This window comes from Panthera onca, chromosome C1 (genome assembly GCF_046562875.1).
Source record: "Panthera onca isolate mPanOnc1 chromosome C1, mPanOnc1 haplotype 2, whole genome shotgun sequence".
In the NCBI taxonomy this organism is placed as follows: Eukaryota; Metazoa; Chordata; class Mammalia; order Carnivora; family Felidae; genus Panthera; species Panthera onca.
This window is the reverse complement of record NC_138346.1, coordinates 19,719,722-19,745,468: the sequence shown is the minus strand read 5'-3', so window position 1 is coordinate 19,745,468 and position 25,747 is coordinate 19,719,722. Positions and strand designations below refer to the sequence as shown.

The 25,747-nt window shown below is 56.5% G+C and overlaps 1 protein-coding gene across 6 annotated transcripts in view; it reads right to left on the bottom strand.

Annotated features, from left to right (window-relative positions):
* TNS1 (tensin 1) overlaps positions 1-25,747 on the bottom strand; it is a 225,196-nt gene that overhangs the window by 177,135 nt on the left and 22,314 nt on the right. For 3 of the 6 annotated variants that reach the window (XM_078450884.2, XM_078450894.2, XM_078450887.2), the window contains exon 2: positions 4,691-4,805. Coding sequence is in view for 3 of the 6 variants with exons in the window: in XM_078450886.2 (XP_078307012.2) it covers positions 4,691-4,805; positions 24,231-24,326 (211 nt within the window). In the remaining 3 variants the exon portion in view is untranslated. Of the gene's footprint in view, positions 1-4,690; positions 4,806-16,889; positions 17,006-24,230; positions 24,342-25,747 lie in introns of those variants that run through there. The other 3 variants (XM_078450886.2, XM_078450889.2, XM_078450888.2) reach the window with 2 other exon arrangements.

Below are 25,747 nucleotides of genomic sequence, written 5' to 3'. Positions count from 1 at the left end.
CAACTAATGCAAGGGATGGTCAGAGGTACGGGCGCCATGAGACTTTGAAGTTGAGCGAGAAGAAACTTCTAGATCATCCCGTCCAGTGCTTTTGAAACTTTCATGCGCATGGACTCCTTTGATATTGGTTACCATTCAGGAATGCTCATTCTGTACCAGGCTCTGTTCTGAGCCCTTTATGTGTACATATTATCTCATTTCATCCCCAAAGTAAGTCAAGGAGAGAGGTGTGTGATGTGTGTCATTCGAAAGGAGAGGTAACTGAGGCTCAGAGGGGTTATGCGACCTGCCTAAGTTCTCACTCGTAAGTGGCAGAGCTGGGATATGAATTCAGGATGCCTGGGCTAAGTACAAAACCACCATCCATTCTGCCTCCTGATATATTTAACTCCCACAACCAGAGCTTTTCTGATTCAAATGGGCAGGGGCTCCAGAGTCTCAGCCCCTCAAGCCTTCCCTTGGATTTCTCCTTTTTCCTACCTTCTCAGGCCCCTAAAGTATCTCAAAAAAAAAAAAAAATCCAGTTCCTTTGGAGAACAGTTTAGAACCTCTAATCCAGTCCAATCCCTCTTTTAGAGAAAGGGGAAAGTCAGGCCCAGAGAGGTTAAGTGTCTCACCCAAGCTCACACAGCCAGAGCATAGCAAGCCACGACAAGAACCTGGGGTCTTTCCACCCTACCAGGCTGCCTCCAATGATTCCAAAGAGGTCCTCAGAAACAGGGTGAAAGCTGTCATTGTCAGTGAAATAACAGAGGAGAACGAGCTCCCTGAAACAAGTTTTCCCCAAATCCAACCAGTAAGGGCTTCTGAGTAGGCCTGTCCCACTGAGAGGTGAATTGTCTTCCCCGGGTACATCCCACTCTGGGGAGGCAGCAGGCACCTCCCCTGCCTTCCAGGCTTGTCAGTGGCATTGAGAAAGGAGGTAGTCTAAAACTAGGCCCACACCGAGGCCCAGATGGCAATCCTTGGGCTCTGGAGCCGGCATTTTGGTCTCTCCTCTCAGCTTTCAGCCTAGCAGAAGGCTAGAGCCCTTTAGCAAGGCCCTAGACTCCCTAAAGCACTGCCCCCAAGGACCTGGGGGAAACCCACCATTTGACCTGAGGAACTCATAAACATCCCTCCAGACCCAGCCTCCTCCTGCCTTCCCTGATGAAGCCTAACAGGAAAATCTCTGCTAAGTCAGAGACAACCTTTCTCATACACCTCTGTGTCAGCTTGGCCACATGTTCTGTGATTGTCTCATGGCATGTCTGTCTTCCCAGGTCAGGGGCTGGGTTTCGGCACCAGTACCTGGTACAGCGTCCAGCCCAGAGGGCCCTTAGTTCACGACTGCCAGGTGGATGTCCTTGTGTATGCAGGAGGTGAGGTGGCAACCTACACTGGGAGACTTATCTAGCCTTTACAGACTCCAACAGAGGAGTTTTCCAGGCCCTCCCACTGGCCGGGGCTCAGGGAACATTCTTGGTCCAGCCCCTTCTCTACAGTTGAGGAAACTGAGTCCCGAGTGGTGACGTGATCTATCTGAGGTCATACAGCCTGTGAGTGGCAGGGCCAGACAGAGTGCCTGGACCGCTAACAAAGGCCTGGGGCCTCTTCTCCTCCCGTTGTCTCATCCATCTGTCTCCCTCACAGGGAGCCTTAGTCCAGAACACTGGTATTCATTTTACAGCCACACACAGAACCTCAGTGTTCCTCGCAGTAACCACCCCCCAGAGACGCAGGACAGGGTTTATTACTAATCCCATGGTACACAGGAGGAAACAGGCTCAGGGAAGGAAAAGACTGGTGACAGTCTCACAGTGACCTCTCTGCCTGTATATCAGTCATACTTATGCCCAAATGTCCTGCCACCTTCGTTCTTTGCCTGCATTGTCCATCTTTGAGTCTCCCCGTCCAGAACTAGACCCTAGGTTCCCTGACTCCTTTCCCCATCCCCATCATCGACCCCAACCCCTTCAGCCATAGTACATTAAACAGTGAAATGCGGAAGGCAGGGAGCAGAAGACTGGTCCAAGCTATAGAGCAGGTCAGCCAGAGGGAGACAGGACAAACGCCCCCATTTCTCCAGATCTAGGAAAGTGCCCTCACTTTCCATGCCTGCACTTGGAGTGCCCTCAGCACTGCAAGGAGACTGAATTCAGAGCCTTGATGTTCCATGCACCCCTCCACATTCATCACCCTCAGCCACTAATCCAGAGAATGACCATGTTGTGACCCCAGACTCGAAGACCAAAAAAGGAACCAGAGAGCACCACAAACCCTTCGGTTTGGGCTTGGTGAACAAAACATGACCTGGGTTTTAGTCCACAATCACCCCCTTAGCCGGGGAACAACCTGTACAACCATAGCTGGTGGCCGTGGATGGATGGGTGGGTGGGTGGATAAGGGGGTCTGTCCATCTTGTGCCACCTTCTGCTTCCAAAACACAGAGAGTTGGCCCACTCCTGTATCTCTCACCAGCAAGCCCAGTGGCTCCAACCCCATCCCCAGGCCTGGTGACCCCAACCCTCTGCTGAGAATGCACATCGTAGTCTCCTGTAGAGCTGGGAGTCTTCAATCCTCCCTTGCTGGGCCCAGCCCCAGCCCTTCCATGGCCCAGTCCTGACACCTGGTGGTGCCTCTGGGCTGCAGTCCTGGCTTTCTTCCCACTTCTCAATAACTCATTCAGAGCTGCCAAACCAGCCTGGCAGCTCACTGGCCACCTGCCCTCCACTCTGGTTCACACTGGCAGGGCCAGGCTCCGAACCAGGTAAAACCCAGGTCTCACCTTGGCAGCCTTCCCTTCCCACAGGTTCACATCCCCTCCTCAACCCAGGCCTTCAAGCCAGGTCAACTGGGGAACTTAGGACTACAGACTATTACAGAATTTGCAGCCAGAGATGTGCCAAGGTCAGACATTGAGTGCCAGACTTCCTTCTACCCCACCCCTGTTCTGCCTCCTATCAGAGGAGTGCTGGCGGTCTGGGGTGAAGGGAAGGCACACCAGGGAAGGAAGGAAGGAACTGGTGGGAGGTGGAGGGGATGGAGGCTCAGGGGCTAACTTCAGCGGGTCGGGTGGGGGCGGTGACGCAAGCAAAATGGAAAAAGGCGCCCCCAGCAATCTCCTCCTGACTCTCCCGGCTCCCACCCTAACCCGACACCGTCCCAGCCGGACCTCTTGGGAGGAGGGTGACACCATGCGGCTTACTTTGGTACTGCAAAAGTCCCTGTGCCTCCTAAATTCCTTCCGGGCGTCCCAGCTCTTCAGTCAAGGACCATTAACCTCTGCCCTTTGCACATAGCAGGACGTGCCTAGAATGCCTCCACGTGCACATTCACACACACTCACACATTCCCATCCACCCACTCCCCCCTCCAACATACTGCTGAAACTCCTTGTCTAGGAGGACTTCCCTCCCCCAGAGAGCACACCCTCGACAACCCCACTCGGACCCAGCCAGCTGTGTGCCTTGGCAAGAGACTTAACTACTCTGAGCCTTGGTTTCCTCATCTGTAAACTGAGGGCGACACTAGCACTTTCCGGAGGCTGCGAGCCCTGCAGGAGATCCATGTGAGTGCTTTCATACTAAGTGCTTTCGTGCTTGCTCCCTAGGCTTTGATGCCCAGCTTCCCAGCCCCGCCGAGACTGGCAGGGAGGGAGGGGAGAGTCCGGGTAGAGCCACGTGAGTGAAGACCCTCGGGCAAGAAGGAGCCCGGCCCCTCTGGCATGTTTGATATACTTGGCGTATTCCAGAACTGAGCGAGGTGCAGCCGGGGTGAGTATGGGCTTGGGGGACAGGGCGGATGGGTCAGAGAGCTGGCACGGGGTGGGTCCTGCTGGGCCTTGGAGGCACAGGAAGGAGTCAGTGCTTTGTCTTGAGCGTAGTGGGGGCTCCCGAACCTTTACCCAGGGAGCTGACATAACCAGATCTACGTGGAGTCCCTCTCGGAGCTGGTGAGGACGGTAGATTGGAGAGGGTGGGCCAGGAAGCCAAGAGCTGAAGTCAGCCCTCCGGATGACAGGTGCTGCCAGCCTGAATTGGAGAGGCTCAGTGATTCAAACTACACTGGGGGCCCTGGCGATTGATGGGAGGTGGGGGGGGGGGCAGGAGAAGGAGGCATCTGGTAGGGCCGCTGGGCGGGGGGTGTCAGTCACCATCACTGAGACTGTGCGCGGGGCCCCCCTGCTGATTTTACTGTGTGATCTGGGGCAAGACACTGACCTCTCTGGCAACAGTCACAGCCAAATCCCAGGCCGTGTCAGAAGCACATGAGAACAGTGATTGAAAAAGCCCAGCAGCCGCCAGGCTCTCCCCCAAGTCGGATTCAGAGCCTCTTGCACTCCTCCCTAGCTTTGGCGTCTTCCTCAGTGCCAGGCACACTTCCACACACCTCCCCCACACCGTCCACACGCCATCCACATGCGACACCTCTTCCACGTGCCTTCTTCATATCATCCACACGCATCCCGGCCATTTGCTCACAAGCCACAGGTCATGCCCGTGCCACCCACACCTGCCAGGTACCATCCACACACACCCACAAGCTTGCCATCTGGTGTGCATAGCACCTCTCCCCACAGGAGAACCAGGCACCAGGCTAGGACCCCGAGGACATCTGCCCCGGCCCCAGGCCACCTCGTTCCCATGACAGTGCTCTCCCCGCACCCCCCCCCCCTCCCCCCGCCGCCAGAGCCTGACCAGCTGCTCACCTTTGCAGGTGCAACCCTCCCGGGTGATGGCCTGTCGGCAGATACCACAGGGCTTCACCTTCTTGAAGGTCTTCACCTTGAAGTGGTGAGTCTTGGGGGCCTCCAGATCCTCCGGCTGTGGGGGGTGGGGGGAGAGGCACAGTGATCAGGCCTGGGCAGAAGGCCGGGGAAGGAGGCGGAGGGGACTAGGGGACAAGTGGGCAAGGACTGGGGAAAAGGAGAAGTGAGAGCCCCGTCAGGGGTGACAGGCCTGGGCCCATTTCTGGGAGGAGGTGCCCCAGGAGAGAGAAAGCTGAGTGTGACCCAGACTCCCACAATTAGCTGGGTCAGCCTACCGGGACACTGATTTTAAATGGATTGCTCAATACGGTTTTACACGCGCACACCGCACAACCACACCCCGGGAGGCTGTCTCATGGCCGACCCGGTCAATAGCCCCCTAAGGTAAGTACTGTGGCGACTCCTTTCACCAAAGATGCATTTTGCCGGAGCTCTAAGCTTCACTGTGAGGTTTCTGTCACTCAGGATTAATCCGTGGGGTTTATCCACACAGTCGCACGGAGCAGCAGCACCTCGTTTTCATCACCGTGTGTGAACACAGCTAATTCCTTTCCCTGTCCGTGTCCCCATGTCGCCAATGTGACACGTCCCTCCATTCTCTCTCACCCCCATCCCTACCACCTCCTGCCCCAGCCCGGGCTTCTTCCATCTTTATTTTTGGTTCTTTGCACTATGAAAATATTGGCATGTTAAATCTCCTTTTTATTTATTTTTTTTATTTTTTTTCACATTTATTTATTTTTGAGAGAGAGAGACAGAGTGTGAGTGGGGAAGGGGCAGAGGGAGAGGGAGACCCAGAATCCGAAGCAGGCTCCAGGCTCTGAGCTGTCAGCACAGAGCCCAACGCGGGGCTCAAACTCACGAACGGCTAGATCATAACCTGAGCCGAAGTCGGACACTTAACCGAGTGAACCACCCAGGTGCCCCTTTATTTATTTATCTATTTATTTATTTATTACTTATTTATTTATTTATTTATTTATTTATTTATTTTTAAGTAGGTTCCACACCCAGCACGGAGCCCAACACGGGGCTTTAACTCACAACCCTGAGATCAAGACCAGAGCTAAAATCAAGAGTTGGATGTTTAACCAACTGAGCCACCCAGGCAGGCGCCCCTTAAACCTCCTTTTTAAAACGACAGCACCACACACATGCGATGAGAGGCAGGCTGACAGTCCAGCCTTCTCTGTGTCCGACTGGCCGTGAGCCCCGAGCCAGTCACCAGCCGCCGCGGCCACAGGCCTCGGTTTCCTGCTCTGGATGGCATGAGGTTGGGCACCACACCCTCAAACTCTGACAGTCTGTCCTTTGTAACCACATATGGGAACACACTCTAAGCCACAAAACCCTGCACCCACACTGCCTAGGACCCCCTCCTCCCATCTGCAGCCCTCAGCCCAGGCCCAGGCTCAGGGAGCTTCCCGTGGATGCCCCGGGAAGCCATCCCTGCCCACGGGCGCCATGCCTCTCCAAGGCCCCTCACCCTGGTGTCCAACCTGATGCATTTCCCGGCTTTGGCAGCAGGGGCCGGCAGAACACAGACATCGGCAGCTCCCTCACCCTGCCCAGGGCTCCCTGACACCCCTCTGCACACACATGGCCACACACAGAGACACAACCTATAGCAGACCCTGAAGTCCCAGGGGAGGGTTCTTCTCTTCAAGGTCCCCCTCCTTGTGCCCTGCTCCAGAGCCTCCAAGCGCTGACACAGGGGCCGGAGGGGGCGACTTGTGTGTTCAGAGCATCCCGAAAGCTAGCAGGTCCAGGACTCCTCTCTGAAGACACTGCAGTGGTGAGTCCTGGGGGGCAGAGTGAGTCTGAGCCGCGAGAGATGCAGAGAGAAAAAAACAGACAAAATGAGAGAGACACAGAAAGCCAGAGAGACAAAGAGGCAGAGAGACAGAGAGGGAAAGAGAGAGACAGAGACAGAAACTCAGAGTTGGAGAGACCGAGAGACAAAGATAAAGACAGAGAAACGGAGAAAGACAGAGAAAGACAACAGAGAGTCAGAGAGGAAGAAGACAGAGATAAGGCAGAGACAAAGGCAGAGATGAACAAGCACACGTGGAGAATAAGAGAAATTAGATAGAAACACACAGAGACTGTAAAGGGAACCAGAGAATCAAAGGGGCAGACAGACAAAGGGACACAGGAGCCAGCTTGAATGGGCCCCCAAACGCTAACTCTGGGAAGACTTGAGCATCACAATACAGAACGATAGCAGTGGCCTAAATGAGCCCATGCTGATATGCAAAATACGTGAAAAAATTCACAGTGTGATGAGAAACGGAATACTTACAAATCTCAAAGCACCTCACCACACCACACTTTTATAAATTACAAAGGGAAAAAAGTCACTTTTCCCGGCAGACTCCACGTTAATCAAATGATCAAAGCGAACATCACCAGTAATGGGAAGACTGGAAATCGTGCACCATGGCGGACACACACTGAGAACAGAACATCACTTCTGCCACTTCCCTGCCGAAGAGACACAAGCTGAATCTAATCGTGAAGAAACATCAGGCCAACGCAAATCGAGGCACAGTCTACCAATTAAATGGCTTATAATCATCAAAAGTGACAAGGTCACAAAAGTCAAGGAAAGATGGAGGAGATTTCCAGACTGATGGAGTCTAAAGAGATAATGATTGCCAAAAGCAGTGGCTGATTCTGAACTGGATTTTTCCCATGCCCATAAAGGACGTCAGTGGGACAACTGGCCACACTTCGGTGGGGTCTGAGGAGGACACAGTAGTCATGTATTGATGTCAGGTCCCGGACGTTGATGGCTGTGTTGGGTTAGGTAGGAGAAAGTCCCTGTAGGAAAACCAGGAAAGCATTAAAGGGTGGCAGGGCATTGTGTCAGCAACTTACTCTCAAATAGCTCAAGAAAAAAAGTTCTTTGCACTGTATCTGCAACTATCTCAAGTTTGAGACTGTCTCAAAATTCAAAGAGACAGGCAGCTAGAGATGGCAGGGAGGCAGGATGGATCAGAGACAAAGCCCAGGGCAGAAGTGGCAAGGGCAGGGGGGCAATGGAGCCAGAGTGGTGCCAGAAGCCCAGCAGTGCCCCCTAGTGGTTAAGCCCAGCAGCAGGGCCTGGGTTCTGATACTCCAGCGTGCTGGGTCCTAGGAGCTGTGCTTCCAGCTTCTGAGGATGGGGGCAGGACATGACAGGGCACTGTCCTGCTCTGGACCTCATTCAGTTGTCCCCCAGCCCGCAAGGAGGGTAGGTGAGCTCCCTCCATTCTGAGGTCTCACCTCCCCTGTCTTCCCATCTGAGCCCCTGGCTGGCAGCCTTCCAGACAATCTCTGTCATAGACATTCCAGGGAGGGGGCCCAGCCCAATGTCAGACGCAGCAGCACCCCCTGGGCTGGGGGGAGGAGCAGGAAGGGGACCCGGAGTTCAATTTAAGGCCCGTCTGGGGAGACAGGCAGGAAGCCCTTAAGCCCAGTCTTTTCAAGCCTACTCTAGCCACCCCCTAAACCTGCCTCTCCCACCCCACTGAGTCAAGCAGGGCCCCCCATTCCGATTTATCCCCCAGACTTCTCCACCTATACCCCAAATTCAGCCCTTCCCCCAAAGCCAGCAGAAAGAGACCTTCTCCCCAAAGTATACTTGGAGCAGTGGAATCTCCCAAAAGAGGGTCCTGGCTGCCCAGTGAACAGATGGGGAGCAGGCGGAGCCTTCCAGACTGACAAGCAACCGCCCAGACTTCTCCCGTGGGCCCTGGGCTTGCCTGCTCTGCCTGCCCAAACTCATAAATGTGAGTTTACAAAATCTCTCCCCACACAGGCTTGGAGAACAGGAACAGGGTTTCAGATACACTCGGGGCCTCACTCGCAGCCTCTCTAAGCAGCCTGTGGGCGACGGCCCAGCACACTCCTGCCCCTCACCCCCACCCCATTCTGTCTCTCTGGCTCAAGGAGTGCTGGGATGGGAATCTAGAGACCTGCTGTCTAGGCTGGTGACCTTGAGAACATCAGTGACCTTCTCTGGTTCTCACAGTCCCCAGACAGAAGTGACGGGTTTGGACAAGATCCTCTGAGTATAGACAGAGCAGGGGAAACAATGGGCCCGTTTGAGATGAAGGGATTGGAGGAACGGAGGGCAGGACATGCTCATGGTGACACAGAGAGATGTCTCATGAGATATCACCCCTCTGTGAGAGTCTAGGGAACCCAGGTGGGAGTGACGAGGCCAGCTTGGCCAACCCCAGGCAAGTGGCTCCAGGCTGTGACCTCCACTTTACAGTATCGGCTCACCGGCTATCCAATGGGTATCTGGCAGTTTCATTGAAAGGGTCACCCACAGAGGTATGAAGATTTCCCAGTTTGCTGGAGGAGAAAGTCTAGGGTGGGTGAACCTTATGTCTTCAAATATCTGAAGGAGGTGTCACGGTAAGAATGAACCAGACGTGATCTATGAAGTTACTGAAAACAAAACAAAACTCAGTGGGGGGCGGGCAGAAGTCACAAGGACACAAGATTAGACTCGAGGGGGTACGAGAACTTCCCGACGACCACATGTTAAAATCCAGACAAAGAAAAAACATGGGGGTCGGGTACCTTCACTGCCTTCCCCCAGAGTTACTCTGCAGATACAGGCAGAGGATGTGAACGAGCCCGTGAAGTGCAAAACTCTGTGCAGGGGTAACCACTTGTTGTGACAGTGCTCATCATTTTTCCTGACAGGTGGCAGACAGCCTCACAAAGCACTCCCCACCCTTCCTAGCTGGATTAGCTCCTGGAGGGCCTGGGGGAAACTAGGGGGACACAGAAGACACAACAGGAGCTCCCCGATCTCTCCAACACCCACTTCCCTCAAGAGCCAGAGCCCCGAAAAGGGAAGGGGTCCCAGCCCAGAAGTCATACTTCCCCACCCTCCGAGCCCAGAGTCCCCTGCCCCTGTGACAAGCCCACCCAGCATCAGAGGGCTTTCCTGGGCCTCAGGGGGATCCTCTCTTTCCCACCCTCCATTCAGCCAAGCCTGCCTGCCAGATACATCCCAGCCAGAGGGGCGGGGCACATCTGGCTGCGACAGATTTGGCGGGAGTCCCGGGCCCTGGGGTGGGAAAGGCTGATTGTTGGTTCCTCCCTGCCCCGTGGGGGCAGAGTGTGATGGCGTGGGGGTGGGGAGTGAAAGAGGATTGGCAGCCCTAGGGGTCCTCCAGCTCAGGAGTTCCTGCCCCCTCCAGAGAAACTTCCCCAGCCCTATCCCCACTAGGTTCCCTATGCCCTGAGGCTAGGAGCCCTGGAGGATGTGGCCAGAGGGCAGAAGTCTACGCGGCCAGTGAGCCTCAGGGAAGAGAGTCACCAAAAAGCAGGCCTAGGGCAGGCCTTGCCCTGCTTGCTGGCCACCCACCAGTCCACGTCTGGCAGTCTTGTGCTAGGCTGCCAGGCTGGCATCAGCTGTCATTTCTGTGGAGGAGACTCAGACTCCCCAAGGAGCATCTGGGAGACCCCGGTCACCTCAAGAGCAAACTTCCCCCAACCCCACTTCCTGTCACATACACACCAAAGTTCCTTACCCACCACCACCACCTGCAATCTGCTAGCCAGCTAATGGCCTGACAGTGTTCTTGGTCGCCAGGGTGGAAAACTCTGAGTCACCCCCCAACTCCTGGCCCTCCACCCTCCAATCCAACCAGCTGCCAGACTCTGAATTTTGCTTCCTGAACACTCTCAGCCCTCCTGTACTTTTTGATTCCAGGGCCGTTGCCCTATTGAAGGCCTTGACACTTCAACCTACGGCTACCGCAACAGCCTTCTGGTCCCCTGACACCGGGCCCCTACTCCCCACATAGCCTCCATGCAGCCTCTAAGGAGCACAGCTCTATGAGGTCACTGATGCCCCCACTCCCCCCAGAATGCTTCCATGCCTACCCATGAATCCAAGATGAAACCCGGACTCCCTCAAGCCAGCCGGGGAAGCAGCCTTGGTCCGTAAGCAGCCCACCCCGCCATCTCAATCCCCACACCCCACTCCCCGACTCCCTGCCCTGCGTCCACCTCTGAGCCTCTGCTCTGCTCTTGCCTCCTCCCAAAATGCCCGTCCTCCCTTCTCAGCTGGCCAAGCTTCTAGGCTTCTGTCCTCATCCTGGAAGGCTTCATCCAAACCTCACCCCCTCAGGGAGATTTTCCCCATACCCTCCCCCACACACCACCGGCTCAGATTCAGTCTCTCCACTGCTGCCTTCTTTTGGTGTTTTGAAAAGCGTAAAAGCGCTGGAAAAGACGAGCATGCTTGTTCCGTGGCCGTGATTCACCGTTTGTTAATGATGTGCCACTTGGGTCCGCGCTCCCTCTCCGTCTCTGCCCCTACACAAGCTCCACTGAGTCTCACGCGCAGGAAGTTCCACACCAATGTGGTACTATTATCTAATATTGAATTCATATTCTCATTTCCCCTTTTGCCCCATTAACATCCCTCAGAGCTGGGCCGTTGGTTTTGTTTTTCTTTTGCACTCAGGATTCAGGCAGAGGCCTGTATTACATTTCGTTGCTAGGTTTCTTTCATCTTCTTTCATCTGGACCCATTACTCCTCCTTTTGAGTTCCCTGTTTTGAAGACTCTAGGCTCTTTGGCAGGAGGTCCCTCAGGTTCCTCAGGATTCAATTCAGGCTAAGCACCGCCCCCCACCCGCAACCCAGGTATCCCTTCCTCTCCTGGTTGTGTTTTCCTGGGGCTGCATCATAGGACTCTGTGCAATGTGACTGTCCCTCCCCTCACTTGTTAGCTGGGTGGCCCCAGGCAAGTGTTTGAACCCCTGTCTGCCTCACTTTAGTTAAATGGGCTGATAAAAGTAACCACCCATAGCTTGTGAGACAATGCCTCAAAAGCCAAGGGAACAGCACCTGGCACATAGTAAAAGCTCCCTAGGTATGGGCTACGTTTCACCTTGTCTGTCACTCCTGCGTGTGTATGCGTGTGTGTGTGTGCGCGCACGTGCGCGTGCACGCTAGACTAGCTCCCCAGGTACACGTGTCTGCCGGTACTTCTGCTCCATGTCCCTCAGGTGCTGGAACAGTGTGATCCCTAAAGAAGGAGCGAATTGAATGGAGTTGATGCCTGGCCTCAGTTCCCCGTGTAATTGTACCCCACTGACCTGCCCTCGGGGAGAGGACACAGGTCACCCCCTTCACCAGCCACCAATCCAAGCTCAGAAGAAAGCTCTCTGACTGTGAGTAGCCCTGCATCTCTGCGGAGGGAGGAGGGCAGGGGGCGGCACTGACTGAGTTCCTCCCAGGTGACAGAGGAGCATGGGAGGCGTGGGAGCCCAGGACTCAGCCCCTGACTCGGTCCCCTGAGCTGAATGATCTCTCCCCTCAGCTGGCCTCTCTCTGCGCCACTCGGCTCCTTCGCAAACCACATCCCAACGCTCCTGATCAACAAGTCCCAGGTCCCTTTTTGTGCCCACCCTTCCCGGGGTGGAAGGACACAGGGATGGGATAGTCTGAGCCACATTCATGGGCTGGTGCCACGGCAAGAGGCTGCCACGGAGTCCCTCACGGACCCCTCACAGTGACGATGAGGTGAGGAGCTTACTCCAGAAACACAGGTAGGGCAGGATGGAACAAAGATTCGAATCCAGGTCTGACTGAGGCAAGGTCCCAAGTCCCTAGCCACCTCACTGCCATCATCTGTAACAGTATGCCGGAAGTGGCCCGTCCTGGCCATCTCTAGGAGCCCTGACAGTCACATCGTCAGTGCCCCTCTACCCAAAGGCCATATCCTGGCTAGTTGACCCTGTCCTATCCATCCACAACTATCTTCGTTTGCTGTACTTGGACTTCCGAGCTCTCAGCTTCACCTCTGCATTAAAAGCCTCCCAAGAGGCCTTTCCTAACACCTCTGCCTCTGCCAATCCAGGTTAGGTACCCCCTAACCTACACCCACAGCTTCCCTCTTGGCAACACCCATCTTATTGTAATCATCAGCCCAAGATCTGCAAGCTTCTTGAAGAAAGTAGAACCCCATCATCATCCATGAAATGGATGGACAGGCAGTGGGTGGGCAGGCGGGTGCCAACATGGCCCAATGGCCGGACGGTTTCTCCATCACACACGGTACTTCCCCAACACCAGCCCGTACCCCTCGCTGCTCGCCCCCAACCCCCTTTAACCAGAGCTCCAACACCCCTCACCCCGCACCGGCCCTCACCTTCCCTGTCCAGGAACACTGAACCCAGCGGCCATGTGGCCTTGGGCAAGCCACCTACCCTCTGTGGGTCCCCTTCGCCATGGCTGGAAACTGGTACTTGTCGTCCCTGCCCTTCGTGCCTTACGGAATCACACTGAGGTTCAAACGAAATTGTTTAAGTCAAGGAACTGTACACAAGAAAGGCAGAGAGAGGCAAAATAACTTGTCTGACCACCACAGCTATCCAGTGGCAGAGTCAGGATTTGGACCCAGGCAGGCTGGCTCCAGAGGCCGTGTTCTGAGCATTGTTGTGCTGTCTGCAGGGGAAGGCCTTGACTGTTCTCTGCCTTCACATCGTTCTCCTGGCCCCATTCACATCGACTCCACACACCCTACCCTGAAGGAGTCCCAGAGTGGAAAGCCCTTGATGGGGGACCAGGAGACCCAGGTTCTAGTCCTGAGTCTAGCTTGCTGGGTGACTTTGAAAACATGCCATCATACGATAAGAGCTGACATTTCTTGAGCCCTGACTGTGTGAGAGACACGGTTCCAAATGTGTGGGTCTATTAGCTCATTTGAAATCTAACAACCCTCTAGGTAGGTGGGGAAACTGAGGCACAGAGATGTAAAGCTACTTGTCTAAGGGCACACAGCCAGCAAGTAGCGAGGCCGGGATCAAGGCCAGGCACGGCACTGTCAGTCAGCACACAGCACTTCCTTTGAACACTGCAGAAAGACAGTGAGGTACTTGTCTCTGACTTTGTGCCTCAAAAGTCATTCCGAAGAGCTTTGCCCAAGGAGGGGTTTGTTTCAGACCCTGGCCAGTCTCATCCAGCCCAGCCTAGGTCCCAAACCCTGCTTATCAGGAAGCCCCGGGTGGGCACAGCCCTCACGGGCAAACAAAACTCCAGAGACAGCAAATTCAGGACCAGGAGGTCAGACTGGGGTCTATGTGGCAGACACCGCATGCTGAGAACCTGAGGGCTCGTGAGGACCCTTCCGAAAAAAATACGTGCTTAGCACTGGGAAGAGCATGAACTCCAGAACAGAGAACACTTCGTTGTCTGCAGCTGGAAATGGCCTCAGAAAATACTATCCACACTTCTGCGAGGTCCAGAAAAGTCGAGTGGCCAGCCAGAGGCCACGTGGCTTACTCAGGGCAGGGCCTGGGCGCCCTCGCCACTCCCCGCCACGGCCTTGTGTCTCTTTCAGCCCCACCACCCTTGAGGCGTTCCTTCCAGTTCCAGAGGACAGAGTGGCTCTAACTCAATCGGCATAACATCAAAAAGCCTCAATTAATGGGCATGTATTATTCTCTAAATAAACCATACTCGGATATGTAGAAACAAACGGGAGCATTTGATGAGAGAATCAAGTCATGCAGAATATGTAGCTCTACCCCTCAGCTAATAAAGTGATATTTGTTTCATTCCTAGAGCTTGTGAAAACTATACCCTGCAGATACGTTGCTTCTTGGATGAAACATCTGTAGCTATCCCTGTCCGGGAACATGTGCACACATAGACAATCATGCACTCACACTAGGGCATAAGACATCTCTTCCAGACCATGCCTCAGTTTACCTTCCTAAGCTGCAGACCCAGCTAGTTCTTGGCCCCAGAATAACTGCAGACCCAGCTAGTTCTTGGCCCCAGGCCCTGGGCAGTCGGGAGCCTCAGAGGTGGGGTCCCGGCCCACAACAGCCATCCCAGGTAGATCCTCCCCGCACATGAGATCTGGGATACAGGGGATCCCACAAGCCAAGGTTTCCGAGAGGGGGAAGGACCAGCATCTACTGAGCACCTACTGTGTGCCTGGGTACCTGATCTTTTGACATACATTACCTCTGTGCTCATCCCAGCTATACAAGGTGTGTTTTATTATTCCCACTTTACAGAACAGGAAACTGAGACTCACAAAGGGAACTGTTTTACCCAAGGCTGCCCATCTAGCAAGTAATAGAACTAAGATTTTAACTGAGGCCTGTCTAGTATCAGAGTCCACGCATTTCCCACCGCCAGGTGCCTTTCGAGGCAGAAGCAGCCCCCCTGGCAAGGTCTCCAGGGCTTCTGTGCCCCATCTCCATAACTGGTGCCATCTACCCTTCCATTCCCTGCCACAAACACACACCCCAGTCCCACCAAGGCCCACCCAGAAGAGAGGAAGTTTGCCGGTACAACTACCCATGCAGCTGTGGGGGAGGGGGAGACAACAGCCTGGACACGGTCAGAACGGGGCCCTCGGTCCAGTCCACACTTCCCCAGACTGCAGCCCACCCTGGCAACGGCCACCCCCTCTGCCCAGCCCACTCCCTCAGCTCTTCCCCATCCCGTAGACGAGTGCCCATTGGGCTGTCCCACAGGGCCAGGAGGGACAGGGCTGGGAAGGCACCAGGAGAGGGGGCAGGGGAGGGGCTTAGAGGCACCAAAGTCGCAGCGCCCGTACCTCCCTTTGGTCAACAGCACCTTCTCCCAACTCTTAGAAAGGACAGTAAGATCCATAGGGCACACACGCCTACCTCTCTGCAATGCCCCTTTACCATCTTCATTTCACCCACGGAGAAACTGAGGCTTGTCAGGATGAAGGACTTTCCCCACGACCTCTGAGCAGGGGTGGCCCTTCCTCCATCCACAGCAGCCTATCATCCCTGGAAGTCTAACTGCCCTCTGTTCCCCCTGCAGGGCTCCCCACTGCCCACCTCAGTCCTCAGCACTGTAAGCTCATCTGAGGGAAGCCGGAAGACCTTAGAGAGATGAACTTGGCCAAAGCTCCCATTTTACAGATGTCAACATCAGCCCGGCAAACCACTGGTGCATCCCGTGTGCAGGATGTTCCAGGCACCCTCAGTCTACTATTCAGACCCATGCCTGCCCCAGAGCCCCACACTCCACCCAAAGCCCCTCATCCCAGCCCCGTCTCCCACCCTTCCCCCCTCTGTCCCAAGTACACCTGGCTACCCAAGTCTGATGTCCCACGGTTGTCCTCAGACTGAGCTTGCCTAGGGCCTGGCCAGAACAGGGAAAGGGGCAGGAAAGGCCACATCTGGATCCGGGTCTAAAGCTCCCTCCCCCAAAACCAGTCATCACTCTCTTTGAGACGACATGAACCTCAGCCGGGGATGGCTTCCCCGCCCCCTGACCCCTGTGCATGCCTTCGCCCAGCCCAGACAGCCAAGTAGCCCCTCTAGGGAAGGGGTCTCCTGCCCCTGCCCTCACCCCTCTTGCAACAGCCGGGACTCTCCCAGCCCCCACCTCTCCCACGAGGCTTTTAACCTCATCATGTGCCCCCCGCCAAGCCCTGCCTGGCCACACCTCAGCACCCTCACCTCAACCCACACCTTCCTCAAACGAGGAGGAGGACGAGGCAGGGGTTTCCTCCCCTGGGCAGGAGGGGAGGGGCGGCAGGGGTGTCCGTAAGGATGGGAGGCCTAGAGAGGAAGGGATGGCAGTGGGTAGAGGCTGAAAGTGAGTGGAGAAGGGACAGAAGTGACGGAATCCCAGCAGAATTCTTTGCAGCCAGGCTTTCCCAGGTTACATTTGCTAGGTCAGTGTCTCCCGTTCCCTGGGCCCCTAGCACAGCCACCTTCTCCAGTTTGGGCTGAGCAACCCAGGGGGGGAGGAATTCCGCCCCCCCACCCCTCCCCAAGATGGCAGGGGGTGGGGGCGGCAGGCAGGAGAGGCCCCAAAAAGAAACAAACTTCTGGTTCTTTCTTCTACTTGCAGCCCCTGCACTCAAGTGGAGGCCAGAGAGGTAGAGAGGGGGGATGTGCCGACCACGAGAACCAGGGCCTAGGCCCTGTTGATGGGGAAGGACTACGGCTGAGGGCCTGCCCAAGTCAGTCTGTCCTTCTGTCAGTTAGAGGCAGAGAGGCCCTCCGCCTTCACCACCAACCTCCATTCCCCCCCAAAGACCCGACCACCACTGGCTCTCAGCCTAAGGATAAGACCGGGGGTGGGGGGTACAACCTCCTAGCTAAAGCAGCCAGACCTACCCAGAGCATGCAGGACAGACAGATCCACGTCATCTTTGGTGGGTCCCGTCGCTCGGGCCAAGCCCGGAGCCTGCACACGGCCCCCCTGAGCTCACAGCCTTCGTGGAGCAGGCAGAAGGCAGCTCTGAGAATGAGGCCGCTGCTCCTCCAGCCAGCATCTGTCGGGCCTCTCGCCCTCCCTCCCTTCCTCCTCCTCCCCCCACTCCACCCCCTTGTCCCAGCCTCCAGTCTCCTCCCTCCTTCCAGGCTCCGCTGGTGGCTGGTGGCTGGTGGCGTTGGGGGTCAGAAGCCCTGCTTTGCAGGGGGTGTGAAGGAGACGGGGCAAAGGGACAGCTACCGGAGACAGCCCCCCCACAAGCCATCACCGTCCACCCTGCACTCCCCACACACACACCTCCAGACATACAACCCCGGTGAGCCACCAAAACTTCCTCCACCTTCTGATCTGATGCCGGTGGCCTGGAGTCTGCTGTCCTCACTGCGGAGCCCCCCTCCCCACCCCCAGACCACTGATGAACAGACAGACAGACACAGTCTGTATATCCTGGGGTTCCCTGGCCCCATCCCATCTCTGAGTACAGATGCACGTTCTCCCGCCCTGGGAACGCACATTTATTCGCACACACTCAGCCTTAACACAGGCCTTAACACAAGAGAAACCAGGCCAGAGACTGTGGGAGAATGGCCCTGCCTCCAGGCTGTGGATTTCATTCCAATTTTTTTCCTACTTCTTTTTTTTTCCTTCTTTCTTTCTTTTCTCCAAACATCTGTCCCAGCCCTTCCTGCCCTTCCTAAAAGGAGCCCCGCTCCAGGCTCCTGCAAGAGTCTGTTTTTCTTGACTGTACCCTGGGCCAACATTTGGTTTGCATTTCCCCACTTCCTCCTCCACCTCCCTGGCTCCCCCTCCCTGGGCCCGGTTTTCACCTCCCACCATTCCACCCGCCTACTTCTCCCCCACAGTGTCCCCCTTCCTGGCCAGCCCTCCCCTCCCCCCACCTTAGCTCGGGGCAATAGTTTGGGGTCCAGAGAGGGGTAAAAAGTAGGGTACAGAATCTAAGTGTATTCCCAGGGAGCACTGCAGGCAAATCCAGCAAAATCTGCTCAGGCTCTCATTGTCTGGATCCACCCCCCCCCCCCACCCCCCACCTTTCCCCCAAAGACTTTCCTCTTTGAGCTCTGGCCGAGGCTGGACCAAGTGAGAGTGGGTGGGGCTGGTGAATCACCCATTCTGCTTTTTGGAGCCTTTCAGGGGAGGGAAAGAGGGCTCAGTCCCACCCCCTTCTGAAGACACACACATCAGGACACAGAGTCCAACTCACATAAACACTCAAAATGCCGAGCACAGGGCCCCACCCAGAGCACTCTGAGACCATTTTCCTGGATTGAGTAACCTGGCAAAAAAGTCCTCTCGCTTGAGCTCCTACGCACATGCACGAGTGTGCTGTATACGCCCCTGGCCACATGTACAAAGGGTTACAAATTCCCAGCCTCGCTCCCCCCACCCCCGTCACCCAAGAGCATGCCCTTGCCACTCTCTGTCAGCACCACACACACAGTGCATCCCCAGGGGTCAGTCTCTACAACCGGCCTCTCCCCTCAGCCGGACCTGCCCAGCAGGTATGTTGACTCCCAGCCCACAGTCCAGCCAAGACATTTACCTGGGAAACTCCAAAAAGAGAGGGAAACATTCACATTTCCTCTGGGGAAAGGCTGCCACACACAGAAACACGGGTTGTGCACTGCACAAGGGACTGACATTCTTATCGTTTGGTGTTCTAAGAAGTCAGGGGAGGACAGTGAAGCAAGGTGTCTGATTCTGGTCCTTCCTGGAGCAGGTGCCTAAGTCTTTGTTCTGCTCAGGGGGATGGGGTGAGGAATCAGGACTCCCTGCTCCTCCTGCTCCAAGCGCTTCTGCAGAGCTACTGAGCTACAAAGGGTTTTGCCCCCACACTGCATGCCCTGCAGCGTCATAATACCCTTCAGCCCCCTCACCCCAGCCACCTCCCTACCAAGCCCATTGGGGGCGTCCACAGACAGACACTCCTGCAGACCCTCCCACCCTCTGCTGGACCCAAGCGTAGGGGCAAGCAAGGAGGAGTGGTTTTTCAGGAGGCCTCTCTGAGCGCCTGGAGCCCACTCACCCCCCCAACCACCACCACCAGCCCTGCCAGCCTTCCCACCGCTTCAAGGGCTCAGGCGGCCACGTCCTGACACCCCAGTACCCACGCCCACCCGTCCTCCCTGCCTGCTCCCACCGCCCTCTGCTGCTGGCGTCACTAGGAAATGTGCCTCCCAGCAGCTATCACAGAAGTTCTGAGAAATTACCTTGCAGCTTCCCAGAAATGCTGGAAAACAAAACTGAGGACCAAGTCACAGTGACAGCAACTTGTCTGCCTCCCACAAAGCCCAAAGGGGCCCTGCAGCCTCTAGGCCAGTGCCTTCCCCAGTCCCCCCCAGCTGGGACTAAAAACAGGTGGGAAGGGCCCTAGTGCCGCAGGTCCCCTTGGAAGAACCCTCCCCCAGAAGGCTCCCATCTCTCTTTTCCAAGCCTCTGGGGGTCTGTTCCTGTATCTTAACCTCTCACTGTTGGGAAGTCCTTCCTGCTACCTAACCACCATCCAGCCGGTTTAATGTTAAGCTCTGCCACCTGAGGTGTCTTTAACTCTGCAACGACCCCCTGTTTGGGGCTCGTTACCCATTATTCATCCTGCACAGCCTGGTGCTCCCTCCCCCACCCACGCAAGGGGAGAGCTCCTTGGGCAAGGACACGTCCTGTGCTTTATATCCCCAGAGCCTGGCATACAGCAGGTACCAGACCTGATTAAAGAATGAATGAGTCAATCTGTCAATCAATGGGTCTTAACCTATTTTCCTACAGTTAGCATCTAACTTCCCAATCCTTCCCTCTCTCCCCCTCTGGCCCCCTTGAAAAGGCCTTGGGCAGTCCAGCCTGCACACCTTTGCACATGCCCACGATACCCACCCATCTTCAGTACTGTCTCTTCCTGCCACCCCCTCCCTTGCCTCTGAGCTCTCTCAGGCTGCAGACTCTCAGGAGGCCAGAACACTCGTGCTCAGTCTGGGGTTCCCCGCCTCGCGCTTGCACCAGGGTCTTGTCTGCAGCAGACATCAGGTACACGCCAGCGGGCCGGCTGGATTTTCCAGACTGGGATCCCAGAAGCCTCAGAACCTGCCACCGCCCTGTGCCACACCACCCCACTGCCTCCCCACTGCTGTGGCCTGGTTTGTGTTCCACTCGTCTCCCCCACCTGCACGCAGAGCACTTCCTGCTAGCGGGTCTCCAGATCCAGATCCAGACCCAGCAGTCAACGGAAGAAACAGTTCTGCAGGTTCTAGGGCCGGCGCCGGTCGGAGGTGAACTGAGCTGACGCGGAGGGATGGGTGAGTGAGGGCAGGAATGAAGCTAAAAAGGGCTTTGTAAGCCTGACACTCTCCCAGCCTCAGTTTCCTCACCTGCAAAATGGCCGAGCTGATGGCCTCCAAGGCCCCTTCCAGCTGCACCTTCTTTGATGCCAAGTTCCCTCCAATGCATTCCTCCTATCTCTCGACACTCATCCATCAAAAAGTTCTTCCTGTTGTCCAGCCCATCTCCGATGGTGGCACTGAGCCTTTCCTCTGTCACCACCAGCACAGACGTGAAAGTCATAGACCATCGGAGGCGGAAAGACCCTCTGGCTCAGCTAGCAGCCACAGTCAGGGTGACTGGAAGGGTCACAGGCCAGAGCTCTCAGGGGCACTAGAGAAGGCAAAGAAGAGGGGTCTCTGGTGACCTCGAGACGGCAGCCCCAGCTAAAGGGGACACACGCTTCTCAGTGACAGCCACTGTGGCATCAGGGACGTGAGCCCATACCATCGGATCTTTTGATCTGCCGAGAGAGGCCCCAAATCTATATTATCGTATAAAGTCTTTTATACCAAATATGAACAAAAAAGCAAATTTCGCCACGCTGGCTTTTTTAAAGAAACCACTCTGTCAGTCAAACATATCCACTAGGAGAGTCTGGCCTTGGGGCACAGCTGACCTCATCCAGCTTCCTTGGTTATCAGATCACAGCCCTGCAGTGGAGGGAGGTCACAGAGCCAGCGGGTCAGGAACAGAGCCCCCAACCCGTGCGTCCCAGGCCCCACACGTTCTCCTAAGCAGCCTGCCTTCCGGTCACCATCAGACCAGAGTCCAGCTTTCAGCTTCCTACCAATGCCACAGCCCACCGCCTTCCACGCAGGGGCCGCTCAAACCATGGCCTTCTTCCCAGCCAGTCCCAGAGGCCTCCCATCAAATAGGCAGGTGCACTGCCGGCTCTGGAATTCCTGTCCGATGTCCAACTGCAGATCCTAACACCAAAGCACTCGGCAACTGTATCTGTCGGCTTTCGTCCCCTCAGCCTCTGCCATGCCACCTCTGGCCCCGGGAAAGATCACTAGTAACTAACTCGGCCCTTCACTGACTCCTACCAGCTCTCATTTTACAGATGCAGAAGCTGAGGCACAGAAAGGTTCAGAGTCACACAGCTAGTGTATGTGAGAATGGAGACCAGGGCGTCTGACTCAACATCTCATGAGAATTGAGAACTTTCCTGCCGCTCCTGTAGCAAGCAGTACGGTCACCCAGGGACGAGGGGTTGAGGTCCCATGTTGTGGTGACATGTGAGCTCTCTTGCCACCCCCTATCAAAGGGCTGGCGCTGCAGCTCCACAAAGGGGGTCAGCTGCCCAGGTCTGGCTTGGGTGGGAGGAGCAGGGGGCAGGAAAGAGTGCTGCCGCACAGTTCAGGGTGAGACTGACGGGCTGGGCTCCCTTATGGCTCTAGAAGAGGCAACAGGAAGAGAAAGGCCACAGTACCAGCAAGCCCTGGGGCCCGAGACCTGGGTGAGCACAGGGTCTGGCCCCCGCTGCCCAGAGAGCCTCCTTTCGGGTAAGCCATGATTCTTCACCCTGCTTCCCACCAGCACACACACACTTGGCCTTCGAGTTCTAGGGTGCTGGAGCCCTAGCGTGCCTCCATGTACCACTACGTGGGATGTTCATCACACAAGGGTGCAGCCAAGGGGCGAGGTGGGGGCTGAAGTCCCATCCATACTCCAGTCACCAAGCCTGGCATGGGCCGCATCAGTCCGGAGCATGGGGCATCCATCCCAAAGCCCACCAAGGCACCCTGTGGGCTAGGGGAGGTCTTGCCTCTTGCCCCCATGACTACCACCCCTCTAGTACGAGATGGAGGTGGCCCCCTTGCATTCCAGAAATCTGGATGCTCCCTGAGACAAAAGGTGAGGTTCCAACCCGGCCCTGCCTGGGCCTCAGTTTCCCCAGCTGACATAGGAAAGGGCATCATTCACATCCCCTTCCCCTAACCTCCCCTCCACCAGCACCCTAGGTGGGGACAGAGTCTGGGCCCAATCCCAACAATTTTTAATAAAATCTCTCCCAGAGCTCTACTCAATGATCTTGATCTCTCCCCCAGCTCTAATTTCCTGCCTGACTCAGGCCCTCAAAGGCTGGCTGGAGGGAGGTGACTGCACCTGCTCAGCCAGCCCCTCACCCCCCCACCCCCACCACCAGTGCCCAGTTCTAATCCTGGCCCAGGAGGAGTTCAGGTCACTCTCTACCTCTGCAAATGAGGAGGGGGAATTGCTAAGCAGCCTGGGGTCCGACTGACCTGGTCCTGGGTGGCCATTGCCCGCTGCAGGCTGCCTTTTCCCAAATGTGAAAACCCGACTCCGCAGCATCTGAACTCAGAGCCCACTGGACCGTGGATGGTGCTCTGGTCCCGTGCTCCACAGCTGCAGCGGCTGCCTCCCAGCCAATCACTGGGGACAATGCATTTTGCTAGAAGATTTCAAAGCACACCTTGGGTGACTGGGGCGGAAGCCTGCTGGCACCTTTCCCCACTGCGGAGTGGCAGAGAGGGAAACTGAGGCCCAGAGGCAGCACCTGGGAGGAGGAGCTGAACATTCAATTCCATATGAGGGGGAGAATAGATACTGGGAGAAATCCCTCCATCCCCACATACCCCCGTTCTGGCCTGTCTGGAGGTCTACAAGGAAGGAGACCCCTGCTTGGAAAGGCACACTAATAATAAAGACAATATCCGTAATTTTTATGGAACACTACTATGTAGTGGGCACTTTGGTAAACACTTTAAACGTACTGCCCCATTTAACCTTCACAACGACTCACTGGGGTAGGTAGTTTCATCATGCCCATGTGACACGTGTGAAAACTCAGGTCCAGCCAGATTAAGCACCTTGCCCAAGGTCCACAGCTAGTAAATGGAAGAGCCAGAATTCAGAGCTAGGCAGACGGGCCCTGCAGCTGGCACTCTTAATTAACCAGAGTGGGGTACTGCACCCCTCTTCCCCAGTGTGACACGGGCCCTTCCAGTTTCTCAAAGGAATGCAGAACAGATCAGAAGGTCAGTTTCCTGCCATAGGACCCCGAGTCCCTAAATTCCTTCCCCTCACTGGAAGCTTCCAAGAGCTCAAGTCATGCCCTGGGGATTCTCTCTGCCCCTCCAGGGGAGAATGTGAGGTTACAAGCGTTTTTCCAGTTCCCTACTCTGCTGGCCACCTATGCCCCCACCTCCACCCTTTCCCCATCCTCCCCCTTACACGTGCATGCGCGCACACGCACACACACACACACACACACACACACACACACAGGCAAACACACCCTGAAGACATTGTCAAGGATCTTCTCTCCTCGGGGAGGATCCCAGGATGCTCAACTAGGACACACCCACCCATAGCACTGCGTCCCTGCAGACCCTTCCACCCTCACTAACCCAGCTACTGCCTCCCGCCCCCATCCTCTCCCTGTCCGTTCCCGGTCCTTCCATCTACTGGGATAGCCCCTCTGAGTCCACCAGCCCCTCACACCCCACTTCCATGTCACTCTGCTCTCCCCCAGCCTTAACTCTGGCCCCTCCTCAGTCCGGTGGGGGAAAAGAGACGTTTCCAGGAACTAGTCCTCCCTTCCCACAGAAACTTAGGGATGCTTAAACCCTTAGATAGGTTCCTCCGTGCCCAAATCCCCACTGCCTTCCCAAAGACTATCCTCCAGACTTCTGACCAAACTTAAGGTGCGCTTGGGGAGGGGCAGCCACTCCTCCTTCATGTATCCCTATTGCATGGGTAGGGGCCCCCCAGGAGTCCCCAAACTCTGACGAAAGCCAGGCTGACAATGGTCAAGACGGTGGTGTCCCTGAGGGTGGGAGGGTGATACACTGGCCCCCAGGCAGACCGCAGACCGCTTGCCCGGAGTGCCTGTCTGAGGGAGGGGTGCAGGGAGGGGACAGGTGCCAGGTGAGGCAGAGGACTTTTACCTGGCTGCGGAGGCAGAAGCGCAGGGGCAGGAGGCAGGAGAAGAGGTACTTGCCCCATCGGATCACGCAGGAGAAGCACCAGCTCAGCCGAGTCATGATGACCCCGAGGGTGGGCGCCACGGGCGGGCGAGAGGGTCTGGGCACGTGGACCCGCCGCTCGGGGCGCCGAGTTGGGGTGGGGCGAGGAGGAAGGCGAGAGCCCTGCCCCGGGGTCTCCCGGAACCTGAGCCCCGCAGGAGCCGCGCGAGTGTCCCGCCCCCTCTAGCGGGAGGAGCGGCCCCGACGTGGCTCCATCTCCCCGGAAGCCCCTGCGGGAGGCGCCGGCCGCTGCTGGGCGCTTCCACCCTCGGGGACTTCCTCCGGCGGCTCCCTCTCTCCTCCCCTCGGCGAGACGGCCTCGGCCCGCCTGCTTCTCGGGCGGGCTGGGGGGCGGGCGCAAGCACCCCGGCAACTTGGGAGGCTCGCGGGGCCGCGCGGGAGAGGCGGGTCGGGACCCGGCAGAGGCGGTGCCAGGCGCCCGGCGTCCACCTGCGAGGAAGGCACAGCGGCGCTGGGAGGCTGAGCGGCGGCGGCGGCATTGTGCTCCGAGCTGCAGTGAGTGTGCGAGCCAGCGTGCGTGTGTGGATTCCCTCCAGACCTCACTCAATTCCCATATTGCTCCCCAGAGCATAATGTGATTAACTTAAACGGAGGCCACCGGCTTCCAGCACAAGCAGAAACATCCTCGAGCTGGGGCATGCACATGGGGACGCTGAACACAACCTGAACCACCTGTCCCAACTCACCACCAACCCCTGACCCTGGCCACACCCAGACTCCTCTACCTGGATCTCTCTCCAGCCAAGTCAGGGAGGGAGGGAGCTCTGAGCATCCAGAACCCGCACAGGTTGGAAGGAACCCTACCTGGGAGGCTGAACCAGCTCAGATGAATGAGAGTTGGACAGGCTGCCTCTGGCTATGGCCGAGCCTCCTGCTCAGGGTTCAGGGCACTCCACTCCCCATCTTCACTTTCTGTCCTGCCCCGTAGCTGCCACTAGAGCCGGGACCCACCTCTGCCTCTGCTGTGCTCAGATGATGTGAACCAAGGATGGGTCCTCGCAGGAATATTGTTTGGGGTAACCATACTGTGACCGTGGAACGAGGAAGAGGGAAGAAGAGAGAAGTGAGGGGGAGGTGCAGGAGAGAGGGAGAGAGAAACAGAGACACAAAGGCAAAGACAGACACACTGGAGACCCACTGCCAGACCACAGAGAGGTGGACAGGCAGCCATGAGATTTGCCCCTCTTTCTGTTGCTGCAGAGAAACGGGAAGGCAGCCAGCCAGCCAAGCCCAGAGAGAAAAGGGGCGGGGGAGCTGTGCGCTTGCAGGACCCTGCCAGGGCCTCTTCCACAGCCACAGGCCACCAGAGCCAGCTAGGGACCCCGCCCCCGGGGCCCCCATGGCCTGCACTTCCCAGCCAGGCTTCCCTGGGACCATCTCAGGGCCATTTTTCTTGCCAATGCGGTCTCCCTATCCCT